The sequence below is a fragment of the Condylura cristata genome, unplaced genomic scaffold, assembly GCF_000260355.1.
Source record: "Condylura cristata isolate star-nosed mole 26May11 unplaced genomic scaffold, ConCri1.0 scaffold00006, whole genome shotgun sequence".
In the NCBI taxonomy this organism is placed as follows: domain Eukaryota; kingdom Metazoa; phylum Chordata; class Mammalia; order Eulipotyphla; family Talpidae; genus Condylura; species Condylura cristata.
Window position 1 is genome coordinate 64,180,132 of NW_004567107.1, and position 24,595 is coordinate 64,204,726.

At 44.5% G+C, this 24,595-nt stretch overlaps 1 protein-coding gene across 5 annotated transcripts in view; it reads right to left on the bottom strand.

Annotated features, from left to right (window-relative positions):
• Window positions 1-19,088, bottom strand: part of FAM219A (family with sequence similarity 219, member A) — a 51,611-nt gene extending 32,523 nt beyond the window's left edge. Inside the window, exon 1 of one of the 5 annotated variants that reach the window (XM_004677737.2) lies at window positions 18,699-19,088. In XM_004677737.2, coding sequence (XP_004677794.1) covers window positions 18,699-18,725 — 27 coding nt within the window. In that variant the 5' untranslated portion in view covers window positions 18,726-19,088. Of the gene's footprint in view, window positions 1-18,665 lie in introns of all 5 variants that reach the window. The other 4 variants (XM_004677739.2, XM_004677736.2, XM_004677738.2 and 1 more) reach the window with 4 other exon arrangements.
• Window positions 19,089-24,595: the final 5,507 nt, after the last annotated feature.

Here is a 24,595-nt window from a genome sequence, read left to right on the forward strand (position 1 = left end):
AATAATAAAAAAATAAAAAAAAATTAAAAAATATATAGATATTTGTAATGCAGCATACATTTTCAAAGCTTTCCCCTTAATGCTATCTCCTTTGTTCTCTGACAATGTTAAGAGATAGAATTTAGCATCTATTTTTTTTCAATTAAGACCTTTATTGAGCAATTTTGGCTCACAGCAAAACTGAGGGGGAGTTAGAAAGCCTCCCTGCCCCCACATATGCTGAGCCAGCCTCCCACATTATCAGCGTCCTCAACCACAGTGATACATATGTACAATGGATGAACCTGCAGCGATATATCACATCACCCAAAGTTCACAGCTTGCATTACTGTCTACTCTTCATGTCATGCGTTCTATGGATTTGGGCAAATGTAAAATGACATGGGAGGCATTATTATGGTATCATATAGAATATTTCCACTGCCCTAAAATCTAGCATCTATTATTTATCACAATTGTCCAGAGAAAGCTGACACCATGTAAAGCTAACAACTCTTCTCAAGTCCTCTAGCTAAGGCTTGATCCCAAGTATCTTGACCCCTTTCCTACTTTATCACATAAAAAGGCCACACTGAAAACCACAATAATCAGCAACACTAATGGGAGGAAGACCAGAAGTTAAAGAGAACCATTCAGAACATTGATTGATACATTAGTGACCATGTCTTTACCTTTGGGAATGTGAGAATAATTTTGTTCCCATCGTTCTCTTTTATTGTAAAGGTGAGACTACAGGAGATCTCTAGGCAGGAAGTAAGAGACAGGAACATATTTGATTAATGTGAATGGCTTTCTACTTCTTAAAAACAAAAACAAAAACAAAACACACCTCCTAAAACTACAGGGCTCTGTAGAACTTAAGAAGTGAGTCAAATGTGGCCAAAATTGGGGGTGCTAGCAAAAATAACATAAGCAGATAGGTCATATATAGGTACCCGGCAGCACTTCCACAGCCAACTTATCTCTCCCACTCATTGGTATGCACTTAGGTATGATACAGAAGAAAGAGCATAATTTTTGACCACTTGATTTCTAGGATGAAAAAAAATTATTAGAGGAAAAGTAATATTGGCTGTCATAATAAATTCAAATACACAGAAGAAAGCCCTGAGAATCAGAACTGTTACCAGTTACTGTTTAATTTCAGACTTTTAAAATATGTAATCACATATATAAAATCAGATCATTTCTATTCCAAATGTATGTGAAAATGGTAACCTGTACATTATGTATATTTCATCACAATAAAATACATTTTGAACATCTTTTCATGTCAATCTATATTAGCTTTTTCCTCTTTCATTTTTATTTTTTAAAGATTCACTTATTATGTATACAGTAATTAGAGTACTGGCCAGAAATGTAGGGGGTGAGGAGGATTCATCAGAGATAAAGTGGGGAGCAGAACAGGCAGACTGACAAATATACTGCTGAGGGAACACGGGGCAGGACAGGAGAGGTCTGCCATGCCATGTGGAATACCTCCCTGCCTGGGGATCAAACTCGTGCTACAGTGGCTGCAGGCAACTTCATAGTGCTGTGCTTTAACCCTCTGAACCACCAGAGAAGGCCCACATCTTTGTTTTAAAGGACTGACTATATACATATATATATATATATATATATATATATATATATATATATATATATATATATACACACACACACACACACACATATATATATGTATGGGCTACAGGATGGATGTACCCATCTAATCAGTCCTCACTGATGGAGACTTACATTGTTTACTTTCTTTATTCCTTCTCCTCTATGTTTTTTTTAAAGATTTATTAATTTATTCATACAGAACTGGGGTACAGGCCAGAGATGCGGAGGGTGAGAGGATTCACCACAGACAGAGTGGGGAGCAGAACAGAGAGATGGATGAAGTACACTGCTGAGGGGAGCAGCGGGCGGGTCAGGAGAGGTCTGCCTCGCCATGTGGATCTCCTAGGGCAGGCGGGGATCAAACTCATGCGGAAGTGACTTAAGCTTCTCAGTGCTGTGCTTTAACCAGCTGCGCCACCAGGGAGGGCCCTCTCCTCACTATTTTAATGTTGTAGCAATTATAACATTATATATACTCCTAACTATAATGATATGAAAAAGTCTTTATACTCGTCTGTTTCTTTAGCTTAATAAATCACTAGAAATGGAATTGGGGGGGGCGGAATCAGTGGAAATACCTCAAGGACACTTTGTATTGCCAATTGTCTTTCCAGAGAAGTGATTATATATATACTTTTACTAAGATTGTATTGTGAGTACTTGGGTTTTGACATCAGAAAGATCTGGATTAGTTCTAAGGCCAGCTGGTTGTACGACTCTTGGCAAGTTACCTTTTTGAATGCCCCTTTCTGCCCATAAGTGTAATACCATCTAATTTTCAGGGTCAGTGTTAAAATTAAATGATATAATGTATGTAAAACACTTTATAACATGCCTGACAAATAACAAACAGTAGCCGATTTTGTTTTATATTCTTCTCTCCTCTTTTTCTTGTTTCCATCTAGTCTAAAGTATTTGTCAATCCCAGTTTCCCTGGTCACTAAAAGGAATTTAGGATACTGACTAACTTGAGATTTTTCTAATCAACAAGAGATATTGTCCTCTTACTGAGTCCAGGGAAGCCTTAAAGCCAGTTCCCAGAGCTCTATCTTTAGTGACTAAATCACACAGAGACAAGCTCTCTCTTAGTCATTTTCCCTAGTTCTTAATAAGGCTATACTTATTCCCCAGGACACTGCTGATCAAGCCATTTCAGTTGTTGGACTTTCTGCTTTTTAGAACAGGACGCTGCATTAAGTCCTGAAGGCTATAACGGGCCCACGGAAAATAGATAGGAGTCAGACCTTGAGATATATGCATCCTGGATGTTTGGGGAGTCCAGGTTGAAATTCTTTTCCTGTTTCCTACTATGGGCTGGTCACAGAAGGAAGGATGGAACTAGATCATGACTTCTTAAAGGTTTAAGTTCTAAACAGTATTGTTTTAGGATTGAAATTAAGCAGAGTTGAAATTACAGGGGCCCAATGACAACTTTCCAAACTACCAAAAGGGGGCAGTGTAGTGTTATAGTTCAGAGCATGGACTTTGCCTCCACATCTGGGCTTGAAACAAGGCCTTGCTACTTCTTGCTTGTGTGACCTTGGATCTCACTTGTCTTTTCTGTAGAGTTTTCATATTCCCAAATGGACTAAATGAAATGTGTATCTGTTGACAGACACATAGTAAGTGCTCATAAATAGTAGGACACACACCTGTGGAATGTACAGTTGAATGTGACAGTAAGATATGACAAGGTGAAACCAAGTAAAGGAGACAGAATTCATCCATCATCCACCCACCTACCCACTCATTCATTTATTCATTCACTAGATACCGAGTGTCTATCACATATAAATTACCTTACAAGACACAAGGGACAAAATAGGAAGTAAAAATAGATATGGTTTCATGAAACTTAGCCTCAGAAAGACCCATGTGAATAGAATAATAAATACAAACAAATATAAAATTATAATTGTAAAAAATGCATTAAGGGAAAAAGCCACTGACCAAGTCTAGAGTTTGAGGAAAGCCCTCCATGATGAAATGATAGCTAAACTAAGATCAGAAGATGTGTAAAAATCGACAACAACAACAAAAATTAGAAGGTACAAGGATGGCTTTCCAGGCACAAGGAAAAACATACGCCCTAAGTAGAAGAGACCTTAGCTGCAAGATAAAAGTAGGAAAAGTGAGTGAGCCTGGATGTGATGATGGGCGTTCATGTGAAATTAGCTAGAGAGAAAAGGCCGTGTGTGTTAACTAATTGAGAATTAAAATGAGAGCAAGGGGGAAACTGTTGAAATGTAAGTGACTACCCTGGGCATCCCTGCTACTTGTCAGTACTTTTCAATGTATGGGATCTTCTTTCATGATAATGAAAGGGATAGCGTTGCACACAATTCCTGCAATGGTCATCCAGGAGAGAGCAGAAAGGAAATAATCTGCAAAAGATCTTTCCCCAAAATAGAATGAGGTCCTCTGGATCCTCATTATCCAAGAACTAGACATAAGGAGGAAAGTGAGTGGAACATTGGAGGATAAGGGTCTCATCAGAAATCCCACAGTGGGTGTAGGCTACAGTCACTACAGAGCTCTTAGTATTTCTGGCTGCTGCAGAGCCAGGCCCTTAGCCAACCTCTATCTCTCAGACTTCCTGCTCCATGAGATTCTCCACTGCACTGGACACAATGACTAAGGACTAACAGCTCTTAATCTGGGTGGTGGCGGTATAGCACCCCTCTGAACAAGGACAGGTCCTGGGGGTGGGTTCAGGCTTGCAAGAAGCAGATCTCAACCCCAGTGGGCTTTCCTAGTTAGCTGGCTCACTGCACCCATGGTGCATGCACTGAGAGTGTTTGTCTCAGGCACATGCCCACATTCTACTCTCTCCTCTGTGAGGACAGAAACTATGAGTGGAAATCTTGGGCAGTAAGGATTGCTAAGGTACCAGTAAGATGAGCTGTGTTCTAGCCCTCAAAAGTTTTTGAACTTGACGGAAAAGAAAAAAATGTACAAGAGTACTAGAGCTGTCCACTCTGCGCCACCTCCAACCTCTCCCACCCCACAGCCCAGCTAAACAGGAAATCAGGCTTGGGTCACTGCCAAGATCCAGGATGGGGCAGGAAGCTCAGGAAATAAGTGAGTAAGTGAGGCCCTCTCAACATAGAGGGCTATTCAGAAATCCCTGGGAAGGCAAAATAAACCCAACCCCTGCTGAACTCTCCCAGAGAAGGAAAAGATTAACGTTACCTCCCCTTCCAGTGTGCTTCAGGAGACACAGAGAACATACCCAGAAACTTCATGAGAGGAGACAGTGCTAGTTCAGTGGGAAGAGACACCCGGTAAGGTCCTCCCTTAGAGAAACATGGGTCAGCGGTGAAGTAAGGGGTACACATGCTCTGAAGATACCTTAGGGTCATATGGGGGGAGGGGAAATGGTGGTAAAGAGTAAATGATAGAAAAAGTGGACTGAAAGGAGAAAAGACTAGGGATATCTATGGGGAATGAAGTGAGCCATGGCTTCTCTGCTGTGCAAATAAGAAGGAAACGCCTGATGGAATATTGGACTGAGGCAACAACCATCAATGGCTACTTGAAGGCGGACCTCTGTGATGGAGAGACAGGCTAACTATGCCACTCATGAATCAGAGCATCACAAAAGAGTAGGACAACTGTAGGCCTTTGCTACCTGATGAAGTACAGTAGGAAGTATACAGCATAGCTCAGAAATATCCTTCACAAAAAAAGTTGAATCTGATCAAACCTTGAGCCTTAATTATGTCTGCAGAAATATAAGACAGAAGATTGTGGATGAAATAATTATTCAAAGTAATCCAGTAGGTGGGATATAGGTGAAACAAGATAAGCCTTGGGTTTATAAAGCTGGGGGGATGAATATTAAGGAGTTCATTCTACCTTTATCTTTACCTTGTATATATTTGAAAAATTTCACAAGATGTTAAAAAAAACTTGAAGGCCAGCAGACTGGAAACTACCTCCTTCTCTGGAACTGCCCCCTTGCCTGGCCCACTGACCCATGGTGAGAGTAGTAACAATGTGGACCTTCAAATGCTTATTGAGCCCTGATAATTCATTGGCCTTTGGAAGGTGAAGGATACCCTCCAATAGCATCAGTAGCGGGGCCCTCCAGGCAGCCGCACTCCACTAGCATGGCAAGAGGGGCAGGGCAAGGTAGTCAACTCAATGGAGCCACCTCACGGAATCAGTGGGAGCCTATGACACTTGCAGCCATGGCCCTACCAAAGCGGCCTAGAACTCTTCTCATTTGGGGATGAGAGTGAACCATCTCCTCACCCTTTCCTGAAAAAATCCCTGGCAAACACTGACAGAAAAAGGAAATCACTAATCCTTAATCACCAATCACCTTCAACCCTTAGATCAGAAATGATACAGCAATTTGCAGTTTGTTTTATGTACGTGACCTTATTTATTTTATAAACAACCTGAAAGAGGTTGGGCGTCTGGCTAAAGGTCTTAACAAAAGTAGTAGCTTCCTACCAACTTCCTACCGCTACTGTGGACAGTTCCTGCCCTTAGAAACAAGCTTCTCCTTAGTTCACCCAGATGTCCACACCCTGCTAAGGATATTCAAACCAATTCCTCTCAAGGGAGTTCCCCAACACTAGAGGCCTCATTGCTGCAGCTCAGCCCAGGAAGCTCAGTGAGGAATCAGATTAATGGCCAAACATGGTTACTGACTGGTTCCCTTTGGTGCCAATTCTACTGCCTTGAATATCATCCGCCAACTTGGTCTCCCTCCCTGACTCCATAGAAACTCCTTTCTCTTCCCTAAAACACTACTCAAAACTACCTCTCCACATCATTATTTCCCTATGGCCTTTCCCTCAACTTATGATCTCCTCTGAGACAGGGCTAGAAGCAGCAGGCCAACTGAGAGCACTGAGGACTTTCTGGAAGCTGAAATCCTTGGGGAACAACTTCAGGATTTGCAAAATGCCCACTGGAAAACCCTCTCACCAGCTGCTGCCATCTGCATGCCAATGTGCCTGCTGGACCTGCTGGCTTTCCTACCAGAGTAAGCCTACTCCTGCTCATAGCACATGCTTTTTTGTGGTGAGTGTGTGAACCCCATGCCTCACACACACCCATGCCTCACACACAAAGAACAGAACATTCAGGCTGGCACTCCAGGCGGAGGTATACAAGTTATACAATGTTGCAACACTTAGGTAGGACCTCTTCATCAGCAGAAATCAAGTTTTTGCTCACTAAATATTAAACAATTCTATTAGTAGGTCTCCAGCCTCACTGGCATATGCTGTGCTACAATCAAAGGTGGGCTGTCATGTTCTCCTATGTCCTATTCCTAAATCTTACCTAACGCTGCAAGGGAGAAAATGCAGGAAGACCAATTTGTAAGGAATTCAGACCACTAATTCAGGTAGAAGGCCTCACCACCCCCAACACACACCAGGCTAAGAAAAACAAGTCCTGCTTTGTCAGAGCCTTCTCATCCTGTGGTCTGAAGTTAGACATCACTCTGCCATTGGCACCTTACCTGATACCCCCAACTTATTCAAATATAGGAGGTTTTGTTTTCTCTCTCATATTATCTTACTATCTTTTCTATCACTTGTCAAGTTCACAGTAATTGTAATCTTGTTTGGGTACTTTGTTTATTTTCTGTCTCTCCCACTCAGAGACAGATCTCAGAAAGACAGGAACTATGTTTGCTTTATTCATCATTTTATTCCCTGTGTCCGGTACAGTCTTGTACCAGATGTTTTAAAGATATTTTTTGAATCTTAAATTCCCCAATCCATGTATCCCCCTGGATCTCCCACAATTCCCACAGGTACCTCCTACTTTGCTAGCTAATGCCTAGCTACTTACCCCACTTTGGATCTCTCCTGATCCCCTCCTTAGAATCATCTCCCTCCCACTGCTCCACTCTTACTCCTCCTTAAAAAACCAGCTGTGGCCCTCCCTGGTGGCCCAGCGGGTTAGAGCACAGCACTGAGAATCTGGAGCCGCTTCCGCATGAGTTCGATTCCCGCCTGCCCCGGAGGTGACCACATGGCGTGGCAGACCTCTCCTGACCCGCCCCGCTGCTCCCCTCAGCAGTGTGCTTCGTCGATCTGCCTGTTCTGTTCCCCACTCTGTCTCTGGTGAAGGCTTTCGCCGCCCCTGAGCCTCTGGCCTGTACCCCAGTTCTGTATGCACAAATAAATAAATCTTTAAAAAAAAAAAAAACCAGCTGTGCTCATCTACAGTTCTTTCATAAGAGCAAGTCTCTTATACTAGCCTAAACTCTGGGACAGAAGCTATCAAGGAGTTAAAAGGGAAATTGGGGGCTCTCCCTGGTGGTGCAACAGGTTAAAGCACTGCATTATGAAGCTCTTTGAAGCCATTGAAGCACGAAGTTCGATTCCCCTGCCAGGGAGCTGACCTACATGGTGTGGCAGACCTCTCCTGATCCAGCCTGCTGCTCCCCTCAGCAGTGTACTTCAGTACATCTGCCTATTCTGCTCCCCACTCTGTCTCTGTCTCTCACCCACCACACCTCTGGCCTGTATCCCAGCTCTGTAAGCATAAATAAAAATAAATCTTAAAAAAAGGGGAGGGGAATCAGAGTGATGAAACACAACATAACAAATCAAAGAAGACATCCCAAGTCATGATATGTCAAAATACTTTGTTTTGAGTTGTGTGCTAGAAGTTTCAAGAGTTTGGGGGATTGACTTAGTACTCAGTAGCAGTCAGGAAAGGCCTGGAAAAGGAGAGTTTACACTGGCCACTAGAGAATGGGGAGCAGGCAGAGAAGGAGTGGGGAGAGAAGTCTTCTGTAAAATGCCAAGAGACAAAAGCGGGTAAAGGGCCTGGATGGACCTATCAGAAAGAAAGTTGGCATTGTTGGGGGAAAAGGATGTCCTGAACGAATTCTACAGATGCAAGTTTTGTGGACTATACCCCACTCCAGATGCCAAAACTACAAATCCCACCAAGACCAAAGGGAGGACTGCTAGGACCTGAGGGCAGAGTTAAACAGATATTTTGGGTTTTTTTGGATATAAAACTGGACATGTTGGGATAAGGGTTTCTTTCTCTGTCTCAGCCTCGTGGCTGGCAGCTGGTCACTTGGCTCTTGATCAGCTTTCAGCAAGCTATCCGGGTTCCAGGTCAGTGGAACTGGGGGGACACATTAGTTAACTTGTATCTTTCTCTCTCTTTCCCTGGTGGGCTGTTCCTTTCCTTTTTCCTTTATAAATAAAACCATGATTGACCATTTTGTGTCTACAGTGTAGTTGAATCTTAAGTATACAGGTGAGGACCCACAGACAGGCAACCCAATTCATGTTGGGTTATCCTGTAACAGCATGAGTGGTAGACATAGGGTCAGCTGGGAAGAGCCAAAACCTATCGTGAATAGCTCAAGCATCAGTGGAGAAGTTTAAGGTAGATATAGGATAAGTATGATGACTCAGGGCTGCTGTAGTGGGGACATTAAAGGTACTGCAGAGAAGTACTGCAATATCACCTAATCAGAGCATCAGTTTTCAGTTCAAATCTCAACTGAGATGGGATTTTCATTTGGACTACCATCTTTATCTTCTGTTGAGCAGAACACAAAGCACAGCCCACAGACAAAAAGAGAAATACAACTGAGGTATGCTGCAGCTACACCAGCATTACACATAAAGTATCAGGTGTTCACAGTGTGTGGCCTCACTCTCTAACAAATAGCTCTGGCTGCCTTTAGTTCACTGAGCACCAACAGAAGGAAAAGGGAGTAAGTAAAGTGGTCTTTATCTCCAGCTTCCTATAAATCAGACTGCCAGCGAGTAAACCTGGGGGTGATGGACCAAAGAAGATTGGCTATAAAAACCACTCGCAAGAGCAGTTCCCACACACCTCTGGAAGGATAAAGAAACCTCACTGTTATTTGTCCACCAATGCACTAACTGAAATTAGAAGTTATCAGAAGATGACTGGATTTCCGATTGGTAATCTTCGCTTTCAGAGTCTGGTGTGAGACACTGCTCAGGACTTGTAGAGACCCTCTCTTCCAGAATGCAGTTCCTGGTGCTTTGCAGGAGGCAAGTGAAGACTATCTGATTGGTCTTTTTGAAGACACCAAACTGTGTGCTATCCATGCCAAACATGTAACAATTATGCCAAAAAGGCATCTGGTCAGCAAGCTCCACATATGTGGAGAATGTGTTTAAGAATCCACTGTGATGGGAACATTTCATTCTAAAAAAAAAAAAATTCTCTTCTTCCAGTTATTGGTAGTACTCAACATAAAAAATTTCCCTCTAGGGGCCATAAGTTCCTAAGTATATGCTTGCAAGTGGAAAAATAAGGGACAGAAATCAGGTAGTGGCAGTTTTTCCACTTTCATTTTTGTGTTAATTTTTAATATAAATGTAGGGACATAAAACATTAATGCAAGACAAAATATTTCATTGAACAATTTTCAACAGTTCAACTTTATAATGATTATAAAAAAAGCTGTTCAATTTTTTTCCTGGAAAATGCCAGCACTTGTTTTTTAAAAATAAGTAAATTTCTTATTGATGGCAACTAAATGGCTTATGTGGCATTTTCATCATACAGTAGATTTCATCCATTCAGTATACACTTTTCTAATTGAGTTGTTCAACAAGCAAGAATATGTTTTTACTGTCATCTGTCTTCTGTGCTATTCCTTTAAGTTTGTTGTTAAAATACATTAAACTATATTTAAACTATATTTTAAAAAGTAAAGTACTAAATGGGCAGTGTACAGTATATGAATATCTCAATAAATCTGCCCCCCTCCAAATGCTGTGCCAAGCCAGCATGTAGTAAAGAAACTTGAAGAGTAATAAAACTTTCTCTGCAATATGAAAAAAACTAGACACTCAGGTTTGCTGTTGGACCTGACCAAAATTCACTAGGAATTATTTACTTATAATATACAAGTTTATACTCTAACAGAAAGTAGCAACATCCCACTAGAGACTAAACTGAGGCCAAATTAATATGGGCTATAACAGAGAATAGAATGGATCAGAATTAGAGACTAATTTCAAAGCCAGAATTTCCCAAATGTATTCCATGAAACACATTGGTTCCATAAGATGTTCACAGCAATAGCATGGAAAAAAGGCTCCATAGTTAAATAAACTTGGTAAACACTGGGTTAAACAAAGAATTCATTACTGAGAGCTTCTCAGAGCCCTTACAATGTCAGGAAACATTGTGACAGGACAGTGTATGGAGTGTTCCCTGAAGAAGTCTATAGATCCCTCTAGCTCCCTTACCATCCCCCAAAAGTGAGGTGAAAGTGATAACCACTACACTATGGAAACCCAAAAGTACCTCAAAGGACCAATGTTCCTAAGAACTATAGGAAATGTTGGTCTAGGTCACACTCACTAGGTCACACTCAGTTGAAGACTTCACCAATTCTTTTAGCAAGTATAAAACTGGAAATTAGAACTATAAATCATATATATGGTTCTCATGTCATCATTTGGTTACAGTTAAATTCAATAAGATTAAAGTACCCCTTCCAGTACTGTTCTAGATATAGACCAGTGGACTCAGGTTATGACAGCCAAGAGTCTAGAGATAAAAAAGGCAAAATCAGACCAGGAGACATGGAAGTTAGGCTGGGTTCTGCCTAAGGGTGGCCTCTTGTCATACTTACATTCCCCAGGGCTAAAATTGTTACAGGGCAACCCAATGTGAACTGGGTTGCCTGTCTATAAGTCTTCACCCATGCACTAAAACTCAGCTGTAGGTACACACAAAAAGGTCAATAATGGGTTTATTTACAAAGGAAAAGAAAGAGGAACAACTCAGGAAAAGAGAGAGAAAGAGAGAGCAACAAGTTAACATTCTAACTGATAGAACATCCTATCAGTTCTGCTGACTTGGAACGCCAACAGCACACTGAAAGCTCATCAAAAGCCAAGCGACCAACCACCAGCCAAGGGAGAGAGCAAGACAGCCCCATCTCAACATGGCTCTTTCATATATACCCAAAAGACCCAAAATGGTTGCTTAGCTCCACCCGTGGGTCCCCGCAGTCCTCCCTTTGGTATTGCTGGGAGTTGTAGTTTCAGTGACTGGAGTAGGGGGTGGAGTCTACAAAACCTGTATCTGCAGAGTTCATTCAGGACATCCTTTCCCCCTAACAAAATGATGAGGCATTTTGTCCCTTTTCACTTGTGTACCCACTCATGCATCATCATCACAGAACTTAAAAATTAATCCTCAAGAATCATAATTTGGTATCTCATTCTTAATTTGACATCTCTGAATAACAACAAATGGGAATATATATTTGCTACCACTGGCTCCTAAAAATGTAAAGAAAGCGTAGGAGAAACTCCTACTGGATCCCGGGCTAGACACTCCTTCTCCCCCATCCTCACCTGGGGGCCTCTTTGCCTCCTTCTTAGCCACCTTCCAAACTCTAGAGTCCCTCCCAAGAGACAAGGAGTTCGGGCCCTCCCTGGTGGTGCAGTGGGTTAAAGCACAGCACTGCAAAGCTGGCTGCTGTGGCTCCAATGTGAGTTCGATCCTCACCTCAGAGGTGATCTACATGGTGTGGCAGACTTTCTATTGTCTCCCTGGCTGCTCCCTTCAGCAGTGTATTTCATTGATCTGTCTGTTCTGCTCCTCATTCTGTTTCTGGTGAATCCTCTCACTGCCCTTGCACCTCTGGCCTGTACCCCAGTTCTGTATGCATAAATAAATAAATCTTTAAAATTTTTTTAAAAAGAGAGACAAGGAGTTCACTTTGTGGGTATGTGGGTTATGTGCTTACTTCTGAACTCCAGTGCAGAGCCAAATCCAGAGCAGCTCTGCCTCCTTCTTCCTGCCTTCCTTCCTCCCACCCAGATGGCCAGATTTCCATCAGCTTCCTTAGGAAACAATGGCTTGAGAGCTGCTGAGCCATGCCTCTTGCTTCCTTCAATCAGCACTTCTGGGTATCTGTTACCCTGATTCTTCCCTTCCCACCCACTCTGGGGCTCCCTGCACCAATTTGACAAGGTCTGTAAGAAGACACGAAGCAGAAAAGACTAAAAAGCTGAATCTCTTAGGCTTATCCCTTTCCAAATACAAGTTTCCGTTTGCCCTTTCAAGGAGAGGGGAGGGTTAATCAGGTTCAAGCAAAGAAAGGTTCTGTTTTCCATTTCTGTTCACCCTGGGTTACAGTCAATCAAGGACAGTAGGCAGGCAGGGGCTAGAAGTGACTCAGGCTGCCTCCCTGGCACTGTGGAAGTGCCTGCCTGAGAGGCTACACTGGGGCCTTTGAGAAGCCAAGTCACCTCTGGGCAATCTTACCCCAGAAGCCTGCTCTCTTGGCACACGCTGTCTGGAAGATAGTAGCCTGGGTGCTGCTTACAGTCCTAGTACAGCCTTCCAAGGTGGCCTCGGAGGAGGGAGGTTCATGTTCCTTTCTATTTTGGGCACTAACTCACACATCCATTACAGAAGAAATCATGAAAGGACCCAGTTCAGCCAATTAGTCAGAAAACCACACATTTGAACAGAATGATGGTAAAACTGAAACATGAAACACTTTCAGTCAACAAAGGATTGTAGTTTTCCTTTATCAAAGTGCTGCTGGGGGGGGCGGAAATCCACAGTGGCTCCTTGTCCTCATGAGTTAGCTTACATTCATCAAAGCAATTTGTATTGGATGTATTCACTGGTAGGTGAATGTTTCTCAGTATCCTTTTTGGGGCTGTGGGGGCAGTGCCACTCTGCTCTTTGGTTCTGCAGGACTCCTGGGTCCCCTATAACCCCAAGAATGCAACTTCAGTAGTAGAGCAAAGGAAAACAGCAGCCTTCTCCCATATAAACACTTCCTGAGGACAACAGGTATACAAATCCTCAAACTGCCTGATGCAGTGATGGTTCCTCTTGTCCTCCCAGATGTCCATGCCAGAAACTTGGGAGTCATCTTTGACTTGCTACACTTCCACCCCACCTCCGAACGGTTACCACATCCTATCTATTCCTCTTTAGGAGCTTCTGTATTACTGTCCCCATCTTTTTTTCTGCTCTAGTTAGGCTAGACTTTCAGCATCTCTTCCCTAGATTATTATACACAACTCCAAATTAGTTTCCCAACCTCCAATCTCACCTTCTCCAATATTTCCTCTACCATTTTTGTTTCTTCCTCCACAGTCTCTGCTTAGAACTCTTGCCTTCACCTCATCATAAGGGTCTGTCAAACTTCTAGTCCTCTTCTAACAGACAGGCTAGCAAGTCACCTCTGTGAAGCCTTTGCTGACCAATAGATGAGTCCTTCCTGTTGTCCTTTGGTTCTGATGGACCTAGTTCTTACATCTCTTGCAGAGCTCATTACCTTATCGTGTCTCAATCTGTTTTGAGCATATCTCGCAGAACATAGGTTCTTACTGTTTGCTGATTTTGAAGAGGAGAAAAAGGAGGAGCTGTAGGCCTAAGCAAACCTGATTCTCACTTTGCAATATAGGAAGAAGGTGAGGGTGTGCCTTTTCCTAGAATGTGAAATGTTTTCCTTTGCTGGGTCATGAATCACAGGAATCAATGGCAAATCTATCCTCAAATCCAAAGGTCATGTGACCGTAGAGACAACTTCGAGCTACCAGATCATAGAATTTTCTATAGTAGCTTCTTAGTATCTTTGCAGCATTTTCTCTGCCATTTTTAGGAGCTGCTGTGATGCACTAACTGAATTATTATCCTGGCCATTCCCATCCCTAGGTGTCAGGAGACAGGAGGAATCTGAAACACCACTCCAAGCTCACATGGTAAAAATGTCAGGACCTCAGAATTCCTAAACTCCCAAGGGGAGTGTACACTTTCTGGGGAACACCTTTTCTTGATCTTCACTCTTTGCTGACATATATCTAAAATCTTCCTGTAGCCTCTTGAACCCATCCTTTTCCTGCAACCCAGGATAATTGGAGTTGAGCATATGGTCATGAAAGAAACAAAAGACTTAATGGGTAGCCTAGGTTTCAGGGAGATCACACTAGCATTTCCCTCAAGTTTACATATACCCTGTCTAGTGCCACATGACCCTTATTTATTTACTTATTTATTTTTGTCTCTTTGGTCTCTGAGACTATAGGAGGCAGGGTACCTGACACAATTGAGTGCTTGAAAGCTCCATTTGTATTTTTACAGCAAGTCTTTCTTTTCAATTGTAGCTGAAGACAGAGTGTGAAACTGCACCAACCAGTCACACAGACAATCAATGGGGCCAGAGAGCTATCTCTGCTGCTCACAAAAACAATAACCCAAATGCAACCCAATTGCTCAACAGAGGACCTTGGAGAGCTGGGAGTTTCCAGCAGTTGATGAGGTGTGTTCCACAGTTCACAACTGACATATATGTATGTCTATAACTGGCAGGTTATTTTTGGAAAATCTGTGCAGAAAAACTCAGGGTTATCTAGGAGATGGCCACAGAGGAGTGGAGCCTAGAGGCTAGGTCTCCAAGAGGAGCTCTCATTCCTTTCATAAGAAAACAGGAGAAGACTCTGGGGAGCTGTCAGAGATGGGTCTAGGCCTGGTTCAGCTGTGGAGATGCAGCCAGGCCAATTAAATAATTGGCGTGATGGGGAAAGAAGGGAGGCCACACCCTTCAGGCAAACTCCCACCCCAGACAGGAGGTTCCATGCAGCTGTTGCAAAAGCAACAACAGAGCAGGGATCTCTTCCTCCCACTAGCTGAGAACTAATGCTTAAATTAGTACCCTGGAAACACCCAGATCTGCTGGCTGTGCTCTCTCTCAGCTCCTGCCAGCCAGCACCCCCCTCCCCATCCCCCCAACTCCCAGGCCTCACTTTCAAGCCTGAATTTCTCTTTTAAATAAACAACAGTAATAATAAAAGATGGCCTCCCCCTAGAGCTCATCTTGCCAGATATGGAATGACTTCTGGATTCTTCCCACCACTGTGGTAGGAGGTTATTTGATGATGGAGCCCATGGTAGATGTCTACTTGTACAGATTGGTCCCCATCCTTCCGAAGAATATTCTAGTGACTTGATACCATTGATTCAGCAAATTATTTTACCAGATATTTACTGAGCAACTGCTCTGTTCCAGATATACAGAAACACAGTGATGACCAACGCAGTCCTAGACAGGGCCCTGACCTCCTATTCAGCTCCCAGGTCAGCACAGATTTACTGTTCTTGCCCAGAAAGGGCAATGATGCTGACATCAACATTGTGTTGTTTTCTTCAGAAGTTACCGAGAGAGCTCCTACTCTGCCTTCAGAAAGCACACATTGAGGGAGTGAGCAAGAACAGCAAATCTGTGCTGACCTGAGAGCTGAATAGGAGGGCAAGGCCCTGTCTAGGGCGGTGTTGGTCACCACTGTGCTTTCAAATGCCTAGTGTATATCTGGAACAGAGCAGATGGTCACAACTGGTGAAATAATTTGCTGAATCGATGGTCTCAGGTCACTAGAATATTCTTTGTAAGAATGAGGAGCTATTGTTTAAACTTTAAGACAGATAGACCCCTTCATTTCATGAATGAGAAAATGAGTCCAAGGAAGAGGAGACACTTCCACAAGGTCTCACTGAATAATTGCAAAAAACGAAATAGGGCACAAGCTGAGTCTGGGATCCTCATTTTCACAACCTACCTAAAAACCCCTAAGAACTACTTTTGCCCCTCTCCTTGGTCCTTTACTTCTGTGGGATGACACTCTGATTTCATATGCCCCCAAATGAGACTTCTGGGGAAACTCCACACCAGACTCTGCTGGTCTCAATATTATACAAACCATCTGATGAGTTTTTGAGAATCCTCTAGACGTCAACCTGGAAACAGGGATCAAGAAGCAGAGGCAATGCCTATGACCTCCTGACTATATTGCTACTTCCATGAGGCTTTTACTCATTCTCAACAAAATATCCTTATGCAGAGAGGGCTCCTTTAGTCTTCCAAAAAATGGTCTGAAGGCAGCCATTGCTTTTCTGGCAAGTGCTTCCTTCTCCACTTCTACTCCAGAGTAACACAGATTAGAAGCAGTTTGAGAGTCTTCTCAGGCCACTACTCACTAAAATAATCACTGAGAACTTCAGGCAACAGAGGCACCATGGACAGCTGGGAGGGCATGATTTCCCTCACCCCTTTGCCTGGATAGCTATTGCCTCTCTTCTTAGGAACCCCAGATGGAAGAGAAGAACTACCCATTGTTTTCTTCTCCTAAACCACTTGAAGTTCCTTCTCTATCCATCCTCCCTTGGTTCTTGATTAGATGCTTAGAACTGGAAAGGCAATCTAGTTTGAAAAGTCAGGTTGACTGCAAAGAATTCAAAAAGGAAAGCTTTCTTAACCCAGCTCAAAATTCTTCTTAAAGTTTATAGGTACAGTTGCCTCACCCGGATTTTCTGCCCCTTAACTAACTCAATGATGACATCAGACTGAAAAAAAAAAGTCTTATGCCTCTCTCTCACCCCAGTTTAATTTTGTAGACTTCTGTAAAACTTCTAGGCTTTGGCTTCTAGAACCAAGCAGTCACGAAAGACCATCTAGGTCTTTCCTAGGTTATCTCCTGCTAGGTGTCTTCTAATTCTCTCAACCATTGCCCCAAAAGGTGTGGCTGGCCCTCCCTGGTGGCGCAGTGGGTAAAGCACAGCACTAAGAAGCTAAAGGCACTTCTGCATGAGTTCAATCCCCACCTGCCCCGGAGGTGACCACATGGCGTGGCAGACCTCTCCCGACCTGCTCGCTTCTTCCCTCAGCAGTGTACTTCCTCGATCTACCTGTTCTGCTCCCCACTCTGTCTCTGGTGAAGCCTCTCGCCGCCCTTGAGCCTCTGGCCTGTACCCCAGTTCTGTATGCACAAATAAATAAAATCTTTAAAAAAAAAAAAAAGGTGTGGCTTTGAGTTGGTCCCTGCCAAGGCCCATCTTGGCTGCTACAATGGAGAGGCTACTTGCTCAGGACACCACAAAGCACATCTGTCAGCCAGGAAGCCTAAGAAGTGAACCTGCTCCTCACCTCCCCACCAACTTGGAGCTCTGGGAGTCCCAGAAACTTCAGAAATTGGAGAGCTCTACTTGGCTCCAGTTGAGTTCACGCAGAAAGGGGTCAACACCTTTAGGCTCATGGTCTGCCCTACATCTTCCACCTGCCCCTCAAATTCCCAGGGAGACAGGAGAAGGAGAATCGTCCCATCCCCCTCTCCCTATACCAGCTGGCTAGGCCTCAGCATCTCCTGCCCTACAACCAGGCAGACAAATCAGGCGCGATACCACTTCCCTGGCATCAATGGCCAGCCAGCATGGTCTCCCCTAGGCCTGGGCTGCACGCGCCCGGCCGCCCTCCCTCTTCCATCCTCTCCGTGCCGGTAGCGATGACATCATTCCTCCCTGACTCCCGGACCGCGGACAGGCGGCAGGATAGGCACCCAGCGAAGACTTCAAGCACATAGGCCTAGGATGCGGGGGCTTTTCCGAACGGGTGGGCACTGGCGACTCCACAGCGGCCCCGCCCCCTCTCCGTAGGTTTCAAGCTCTCTTAACGCGCCCCCTGATTCCCCATCTCGTGGTCGTGCGCTCTCCTCGGATCTGGTACCCTCAGACTAGACTGCCTGCGCTCTCCTCCTCCTCCACATTCACTGAACTGGTGGGCAGGCCCCTCCTCTAACATACGCCTATTTCCAGTCCCTCCTGGCCTGACTGCTCCCCAGACCCCTCCCCCGCCCAGAGCATCGCAGGCCTCTAGGGCTAAATGCCTCCCTTTTCGTCATCCCTGTCCCCGAAGCTTGCCGCCGCCAGTGCCCCATCACTGTCCCCTGTCCCCTTCCTTTCCCAGCTATTGGCCTCGTCTAGCGATGTGCCCCATTGTGCCCCGCTAGGTTCCACTCGGCGGCGCTCCCTATAGCTCGCTCGGCCTGCTGCTGTTGACGGAGCCCTCCGACCTCACAGGCCCCTTTGCCGCGCACCTCCCGTGGTTTTCTTATTCCTCAAGTCCTCCCTCCCCGGAGGTGCCTTTTCAGGGCTCTACCCCATCAGAAGGCGTCCCTCACGCACAGTCCCCAAGGCCTCATTTCCCTCCATCCCCCTCAGGCGGCGCCCCCTCCCGGCCCTGGCCTGCCCGCCGCCCGCCCCCTCACCAGCGGCTGCATCTCGGAGTGCGCGGTGGGCACCTGGAACCGGTCGATCTCCTCCATCATGGTGCCGGCGGGCGAGCGAGCCGGGGGCCGGGCGCTGCCAGGGACACCAACAGGACCGCGCGGGGCGGCGGCCCCAGGAGCCAGGTGGGTGGTGCTGACTAGGCCGCCCGGGACGAGTCGAGCGGGCAGACCACGGGGCAGATTGAGGGGCAGACGCCGGGAGAGAGGCTCGTTGGCTGGCTGAGGCCGGCGTGACTCCGTGGGTTTGCTTGGCGCTGCCGCGGCTGTGACCCGGCGGAGCCGCAGGTCTCGCCTCGCCTCCTCCTCAGCCGCCGCCGCCTCCTGTCAGCAGCTCAGCCACTGCGGTGACTCGGCAACTCCACTTCCGGGTCCGGGACACCGCCTGAATCTGCATTATTCATAAGGAGGCGGCGCCTGGGCACCCCAGTCCCTCCCACATGCAGGAGTTCCGAGGGTGCGCGGCCGCGGGTCCTATTATTCCTGAGGAGGCGGGACTTAGCGGAGCTGGAGGTTCCCTGCGCGCCCTCCTCAAGTCAGGAGGGGGAGTCGGGGGCGTCGGAGGCGCCTGCGCCTTGCTGCCAGTTGGTTGCTGGGTAACCGCGTCAGGGAGGAGCCGAATCCATCCCGCTAGGGTGCGGGGACCCACAGCGACGGCTGTCCCCAAAGAACCCTTGTGAGTGGAAATTGAAGAGAAAGAGAATCCGGATTTTCTGTGCGTAGTCGAGAGGACGGGCAAAACGCTTATCCTCAGGCGAGGGAGCGCTTGGTAGGCGCTCCAGGTGTTGAGGGGCTTCCTGCTTCTAAGATGCCTCCGAAACTGACACCTTTTAAGCAGGTAACACACGCTCAGACAAGCCCTCTCCCAAAGACCGTTGACCTTCACCGCCACTGTATGATCGCTGATCATGCCTTTCCTACTGAGTTTTCTTCTTCCTTTCCTTCTTAACGCATAACATTTTCTCTCCTTGTGACCCTCCTTCTCTCCCACTGACCTCTAATCTTATCCTGCTCTCTCTCACTGATTCTAGCCTCCTCTCCCACACTGCCCCGACCCATTCTTTCCTTCCTCTCTCATCCTTTCTTCACTGTCTATTCTTTCACCCCACCCTACACCCATTCTGACCACCCATTCTCTTAAACCCCCTGCCCCCGCTCCTACTTATACATTCCTCATTGCCCTCATGTTCTTGTCCTAAAAAAAATAATTTTTAGCCCTTTGATGTGTGTGCAGCTCTGGGCTAGGTGGGGGGGCACTGTCCTTACCCTTTGGGAGTCCACAGAGAGAGTGCAAGAGAATTCATTGTATAGGAAACACAGAAACACAAAATGCAGGAATTGGGTTTAGATTTTCTGTGATGGGAGACTTGAGGAGAGAGAGGGGTCGAGTAAAGAAGAGGAGAAAGACCTCTTTCCTCTCTTCCCCCTCCCCCACCATTTATACATTGCACATTTCAGACACTAAACTCCTACTCTTTATTATGTCTCTCATTTCTGTGAGCACCTGATCCGCTCTTGTAACTCCCTCAGCTATATGAACATTGTTTCTTCGTGCAACCTGGCCAGATGTCATCCCTTCTCTCAGGAAACCCAGGAATCACCCCCTTACTCACACAACCCAGAGTTTTGTTTTCCTCCCTAACAGCACCCTGAAAGATAAGTCCCAGATTCTTGAGGAGCCCTCTGTGATGAAGCCACTCAGTTGTTCAATAGTCACATTTCCTACCCCCTTTATAAGTTACCACCCTGAAACTAATATACATTTCCCAGCTCTGTGACCATTCATTCATTCATTCATTTGAAATCTCCCTTACTCAGGCATAGGTATTTGGAGTATTAGTAAGCAAATATGTGTCTATGTGGTGGTGACCTTACATACTTTGGGCTGGCCTCCTCCATATTAGTCTTTGTTGCTCTTCTTCTTTCTCCTGGCCTTCCATAGAGTCTTTCTTAAATCTCCACCACCATGGGATGCTCTCATTCCACACAAATCCTAATTGCATATTAGGTTGAGCTTTGTTTTGAAGCTCATGAACTTCAAAACATGCTTGAACTTACTTGCTCTTCTTCATTTACATGCAGTTTATTTTTAATTCTTCCTTTTGGAGACCTGGTTTATATACAATGAAATGAACCATTTTGGTTGCTCAGGTTGACAAATTTTGGCAAATTTATGAACCACCTCCATAATCAAGATACAGGACAGTTCTTCTATCCCAAAAAGTTCCCTTGTTCCTCATCTATCAGCTCCCCTAATCCCAGGTTATCCCTGATCTGTTTTCTGTCACTACACATTAGATTTATCTTTTCTAACACTTGCAGTTTGAACTAGGTTGATGATCAATCTCCAACACTTTTAGGAGGCAGAGCAACCTGGATTAAATCTGGATATTTGTCCCCTACACACATTAGCACTGCCCAGAAGGAAGGGTTATTTTAGGATAGTGTAAATATTGGTGTGTGAGGTATGAGTAAAGTTTAGGTTGGGTTAAGGTGTTTTATCACTCCATGGTAAGCCAGGTATGAAACAACCTAGAGATGTTTGAGAAGTTATCCCCATCCTCAGTTCAGTGGGGGAGACAGAGCATAGGCATACAGAGATAAGAGAGGCCATGGGCCCCCTAGACTGAGAGAAAGAGACAATGCAACTTGAAGCTGCAGAATAACTTCAGGGAGAAGGCACGTAGCACTTAGATACTTGCAGTGGAGAGGTACAGTCAGGGATGGGTATGCTAGGGGATAGAGAAGAGTTTAAACTCCGTTGTTCATGTTCCAACACTGACCAAACTTTTTAGTGGCTTTCTTTGTTATTAGAATAAAGCTCTAAAAGTCCAGCCTGCTTCGTATGTCCTTGCATGGTCTTGGTTTATTACCCATCTGACTTCAGATGTCACCACTGCTCTATGTATGCACTGAACTGCCCTTGTTTCCCAAAAGGTGACATCTGTACTCTCTTTCTCCTCTAGGCCTTTCAAACTGCTGTTTCCTCTGCCTGCTTGGTACAGTCTTTTCTGTCTGCTGCCAACCTCAAATCTACGTTACCCAGCCTCAAATCTCCCCTTCATGTCCTGATAGTATATTAGAACTCAGCGGAGCCATCATGTTTTCCTATAAGGGATTAAGTCCCCTTTTTAGAGGCAGGATAAAGTGATATTTCCCTAGACTATAAATCCTGTGATGGCAAGATTATGTCTGTCTCATTCATTGTTAATTCATTGTACCCAGCACAATGCCTGAGAAAGTAAGTCAAATATAAATTTCAAATGCCTTGAGCTGTTCTTTGAAAATTTTTATTAGAACATGTTTGGAGACTAGGAAGGAATGTGCCTGAGATGTGACGACTAGTGGGGAGTGATACAAGGTAAATACACTGTATAAGCATGTTTTTCTGGGCTCATGTTTACATCTGCTTTGGCAGTAGACTATAAATGATTCAAATTTGAATTACATACACCATGCTTTAAGACCTTGTTAAGATGAAGAGATAAAAAATTCTGATGCTGGGAATATTAATTGTCATTCAACAATAACTTATTGAGCTTCCACTATGTGCCAGGTACTGTTCTCATGGAGTTTTATCTGTAAGTGAAAGTAAATTGTCTACAAACAAATAAAATAGCTTATGAGATGGTAATAAGTATCAAAGAACAATATAAAGCAGGAAAGTAGACTAGAAAGCTCAGGAAACCATGAGATTCTGATGTAAATAGGGTAGTCAAGGAAAACTTCACAGAAATGACCTTTGAAAAATATCTAAAGGAACTGAAAGGGTTAGCTGTGTGATGTCGGGAGAAAAACATTACAGACAGAGGGCAAAGCAAGAATGAAGTCCCTGATATGGGAGCTTGTTGCACATGTTCTGGATCATCAAAGAAAGAAGGGGGAAATGGCTGAGAGGTGCACCCCTCTGTCCTGTAGGATTAATCAAATAACCCATGGCATATTAAGTCCATCATAATAGAGCTCCATGAATCATAATTTGTAATTAAAATGCATGAATGTCAGGCATCATAAACCATGACCAGCTCAAAACATCACTGGTAATGCCCCAATAACAAATTGTCCTTCCTGAAAATTGTGAGAATTCCAACTGACTGCATGGGTATATGTGCAAGAGAAGCTTTGCAACATTGCCAAACATTGCCTGGCAGCCAGACTTCTTAGTAGAGAACTGAATTAGAGTCTGTGAATTCCAGTTAAAAGCTAATTTTAGTTTATGACTAACAAAGTATAGTACTCCTTTATAATTCAGTTGGTTACCATAAAAAAAATCAAAGTCTGGAATTTTGCATGATTCTCCTGTAAGAGCCAAATAAAAGGCTCTGTATTCTCAGATTATTTTGTGCTCTTTCAAGAGGCCCTTCTGGGATAGTACTTTAGAAATATTGCTCTTGATGAGAGAGGACTAGGGTAGGGGTGAGTGGGTCCAAGGCCAAGGCCAGGAGAGAGACAGACTATTCAGAGATATTTAGCCTGTGACTGGAAGCCTGAGGGCCATAGGAAGAGGTGAGGAGAATCTCAGTAAAGCTTATGTGTTTCTGTATGTCCAAAGTAAGAAGATATCCTCACTTTTGTGACCTTTCTTTTCAGTATCATCCTTACCTTTTTTCCTCCTCAAGCTTTAGATATGAACCTTTGCTTCTTTACTTCCTAACTGTCTCTAGGATCAAACCAATTTTTTCATATTCTTTGCCACCCCCCTAGCCTGGCCTACAGTTATTTGTCACCCACAGGGCTATAAAAGCCTTGTAGCTGGTATTCCCCTCACTTACGCATGCCCCTTCCAAACTATTCTCTATCTCCATCAAGTAATCTTTTCAAACTGTCTATCTTATTATGTCATCCCCCACTAAGAAACCTTCCATGACTTCTATTGCTGTTAGGATAGGGGCCACATTTTTTTTAAAGATTTATTTATTTATTCATACAGAACTGGGGTATAGGCCAGAGATGCTGGAGGGTGAGAGGATTCACCAGGGACAGAGTGAGGAGCAGAACAGGCAGATCGACAAAGTACACTGGTGAGGGGAGCAGCGGGCGGGCCAGGAGAGGTCTACCTCGCCATGTGGTCTCCTCCGTGGCCGGCAGGCGGGGATAGAACTCATGCGGAAGTGGCTTAAGCTTCTCAGTGCAGTGCTTTAACCCGCTGCGCCACAAGGGAGGGCCCGGGGCCACATTTTTAAATAACCTTTCAAGAGCATGAGTAGGTTGAGGCTTGCTTGGGTCTCTAAGCCTTAACATGTTGTCCCTGTCACTGTCATACTTACCTTAGTTTTATGTGCTCTCTACTTTATCTAGAACTCTCTTCATACCCTTCCTCACACATGTATTTATTCCTACAGTTTCAACCCCACATATCAATCCCCTCGGTTCACCTCAGTGCCACCAGACGTTTATAAAGATAGAGTTAAGTTTCCTCTATAATATAGTCTCATTGTTCTTGTTCCTTTCTTTCACTGTACGCATCATACATGTTATTAACTATTTGTGTCATTAGTTGGTTACTGTATGCCACTCCCATTAGACTGTGAACTCCTTAAGAGTATGATTTATGGATTTTTTTTCACATCTGTATTCTCAGCTCCTAACACAGTGCCAAACAGGTCAAAAGCTTTCAATGAACTGGTTATTGAGTGAATGATGGAAGGTGGTTAGGGATGTAGCACAGAGTGCTATAGAAGCAAATGGTAGGAGCTCCTCACTGCTAGGAGGAAGACTTCTAGGAAAAAAACAGTAAATTTTAAGATTTAGACAGAAAAAAAGAATCCACACTGTAGGATAAGAGTAGTGGGAAAAGTTAGAAAATGACAAGGGATAAGAATGTCCTAGAAGACAAAGTAAGCGTGTGTTTATATAGTGAGTTTTACAGACCACGTGGTCGGCTATATCTCATGTTGCTTCTAATGGGCCAA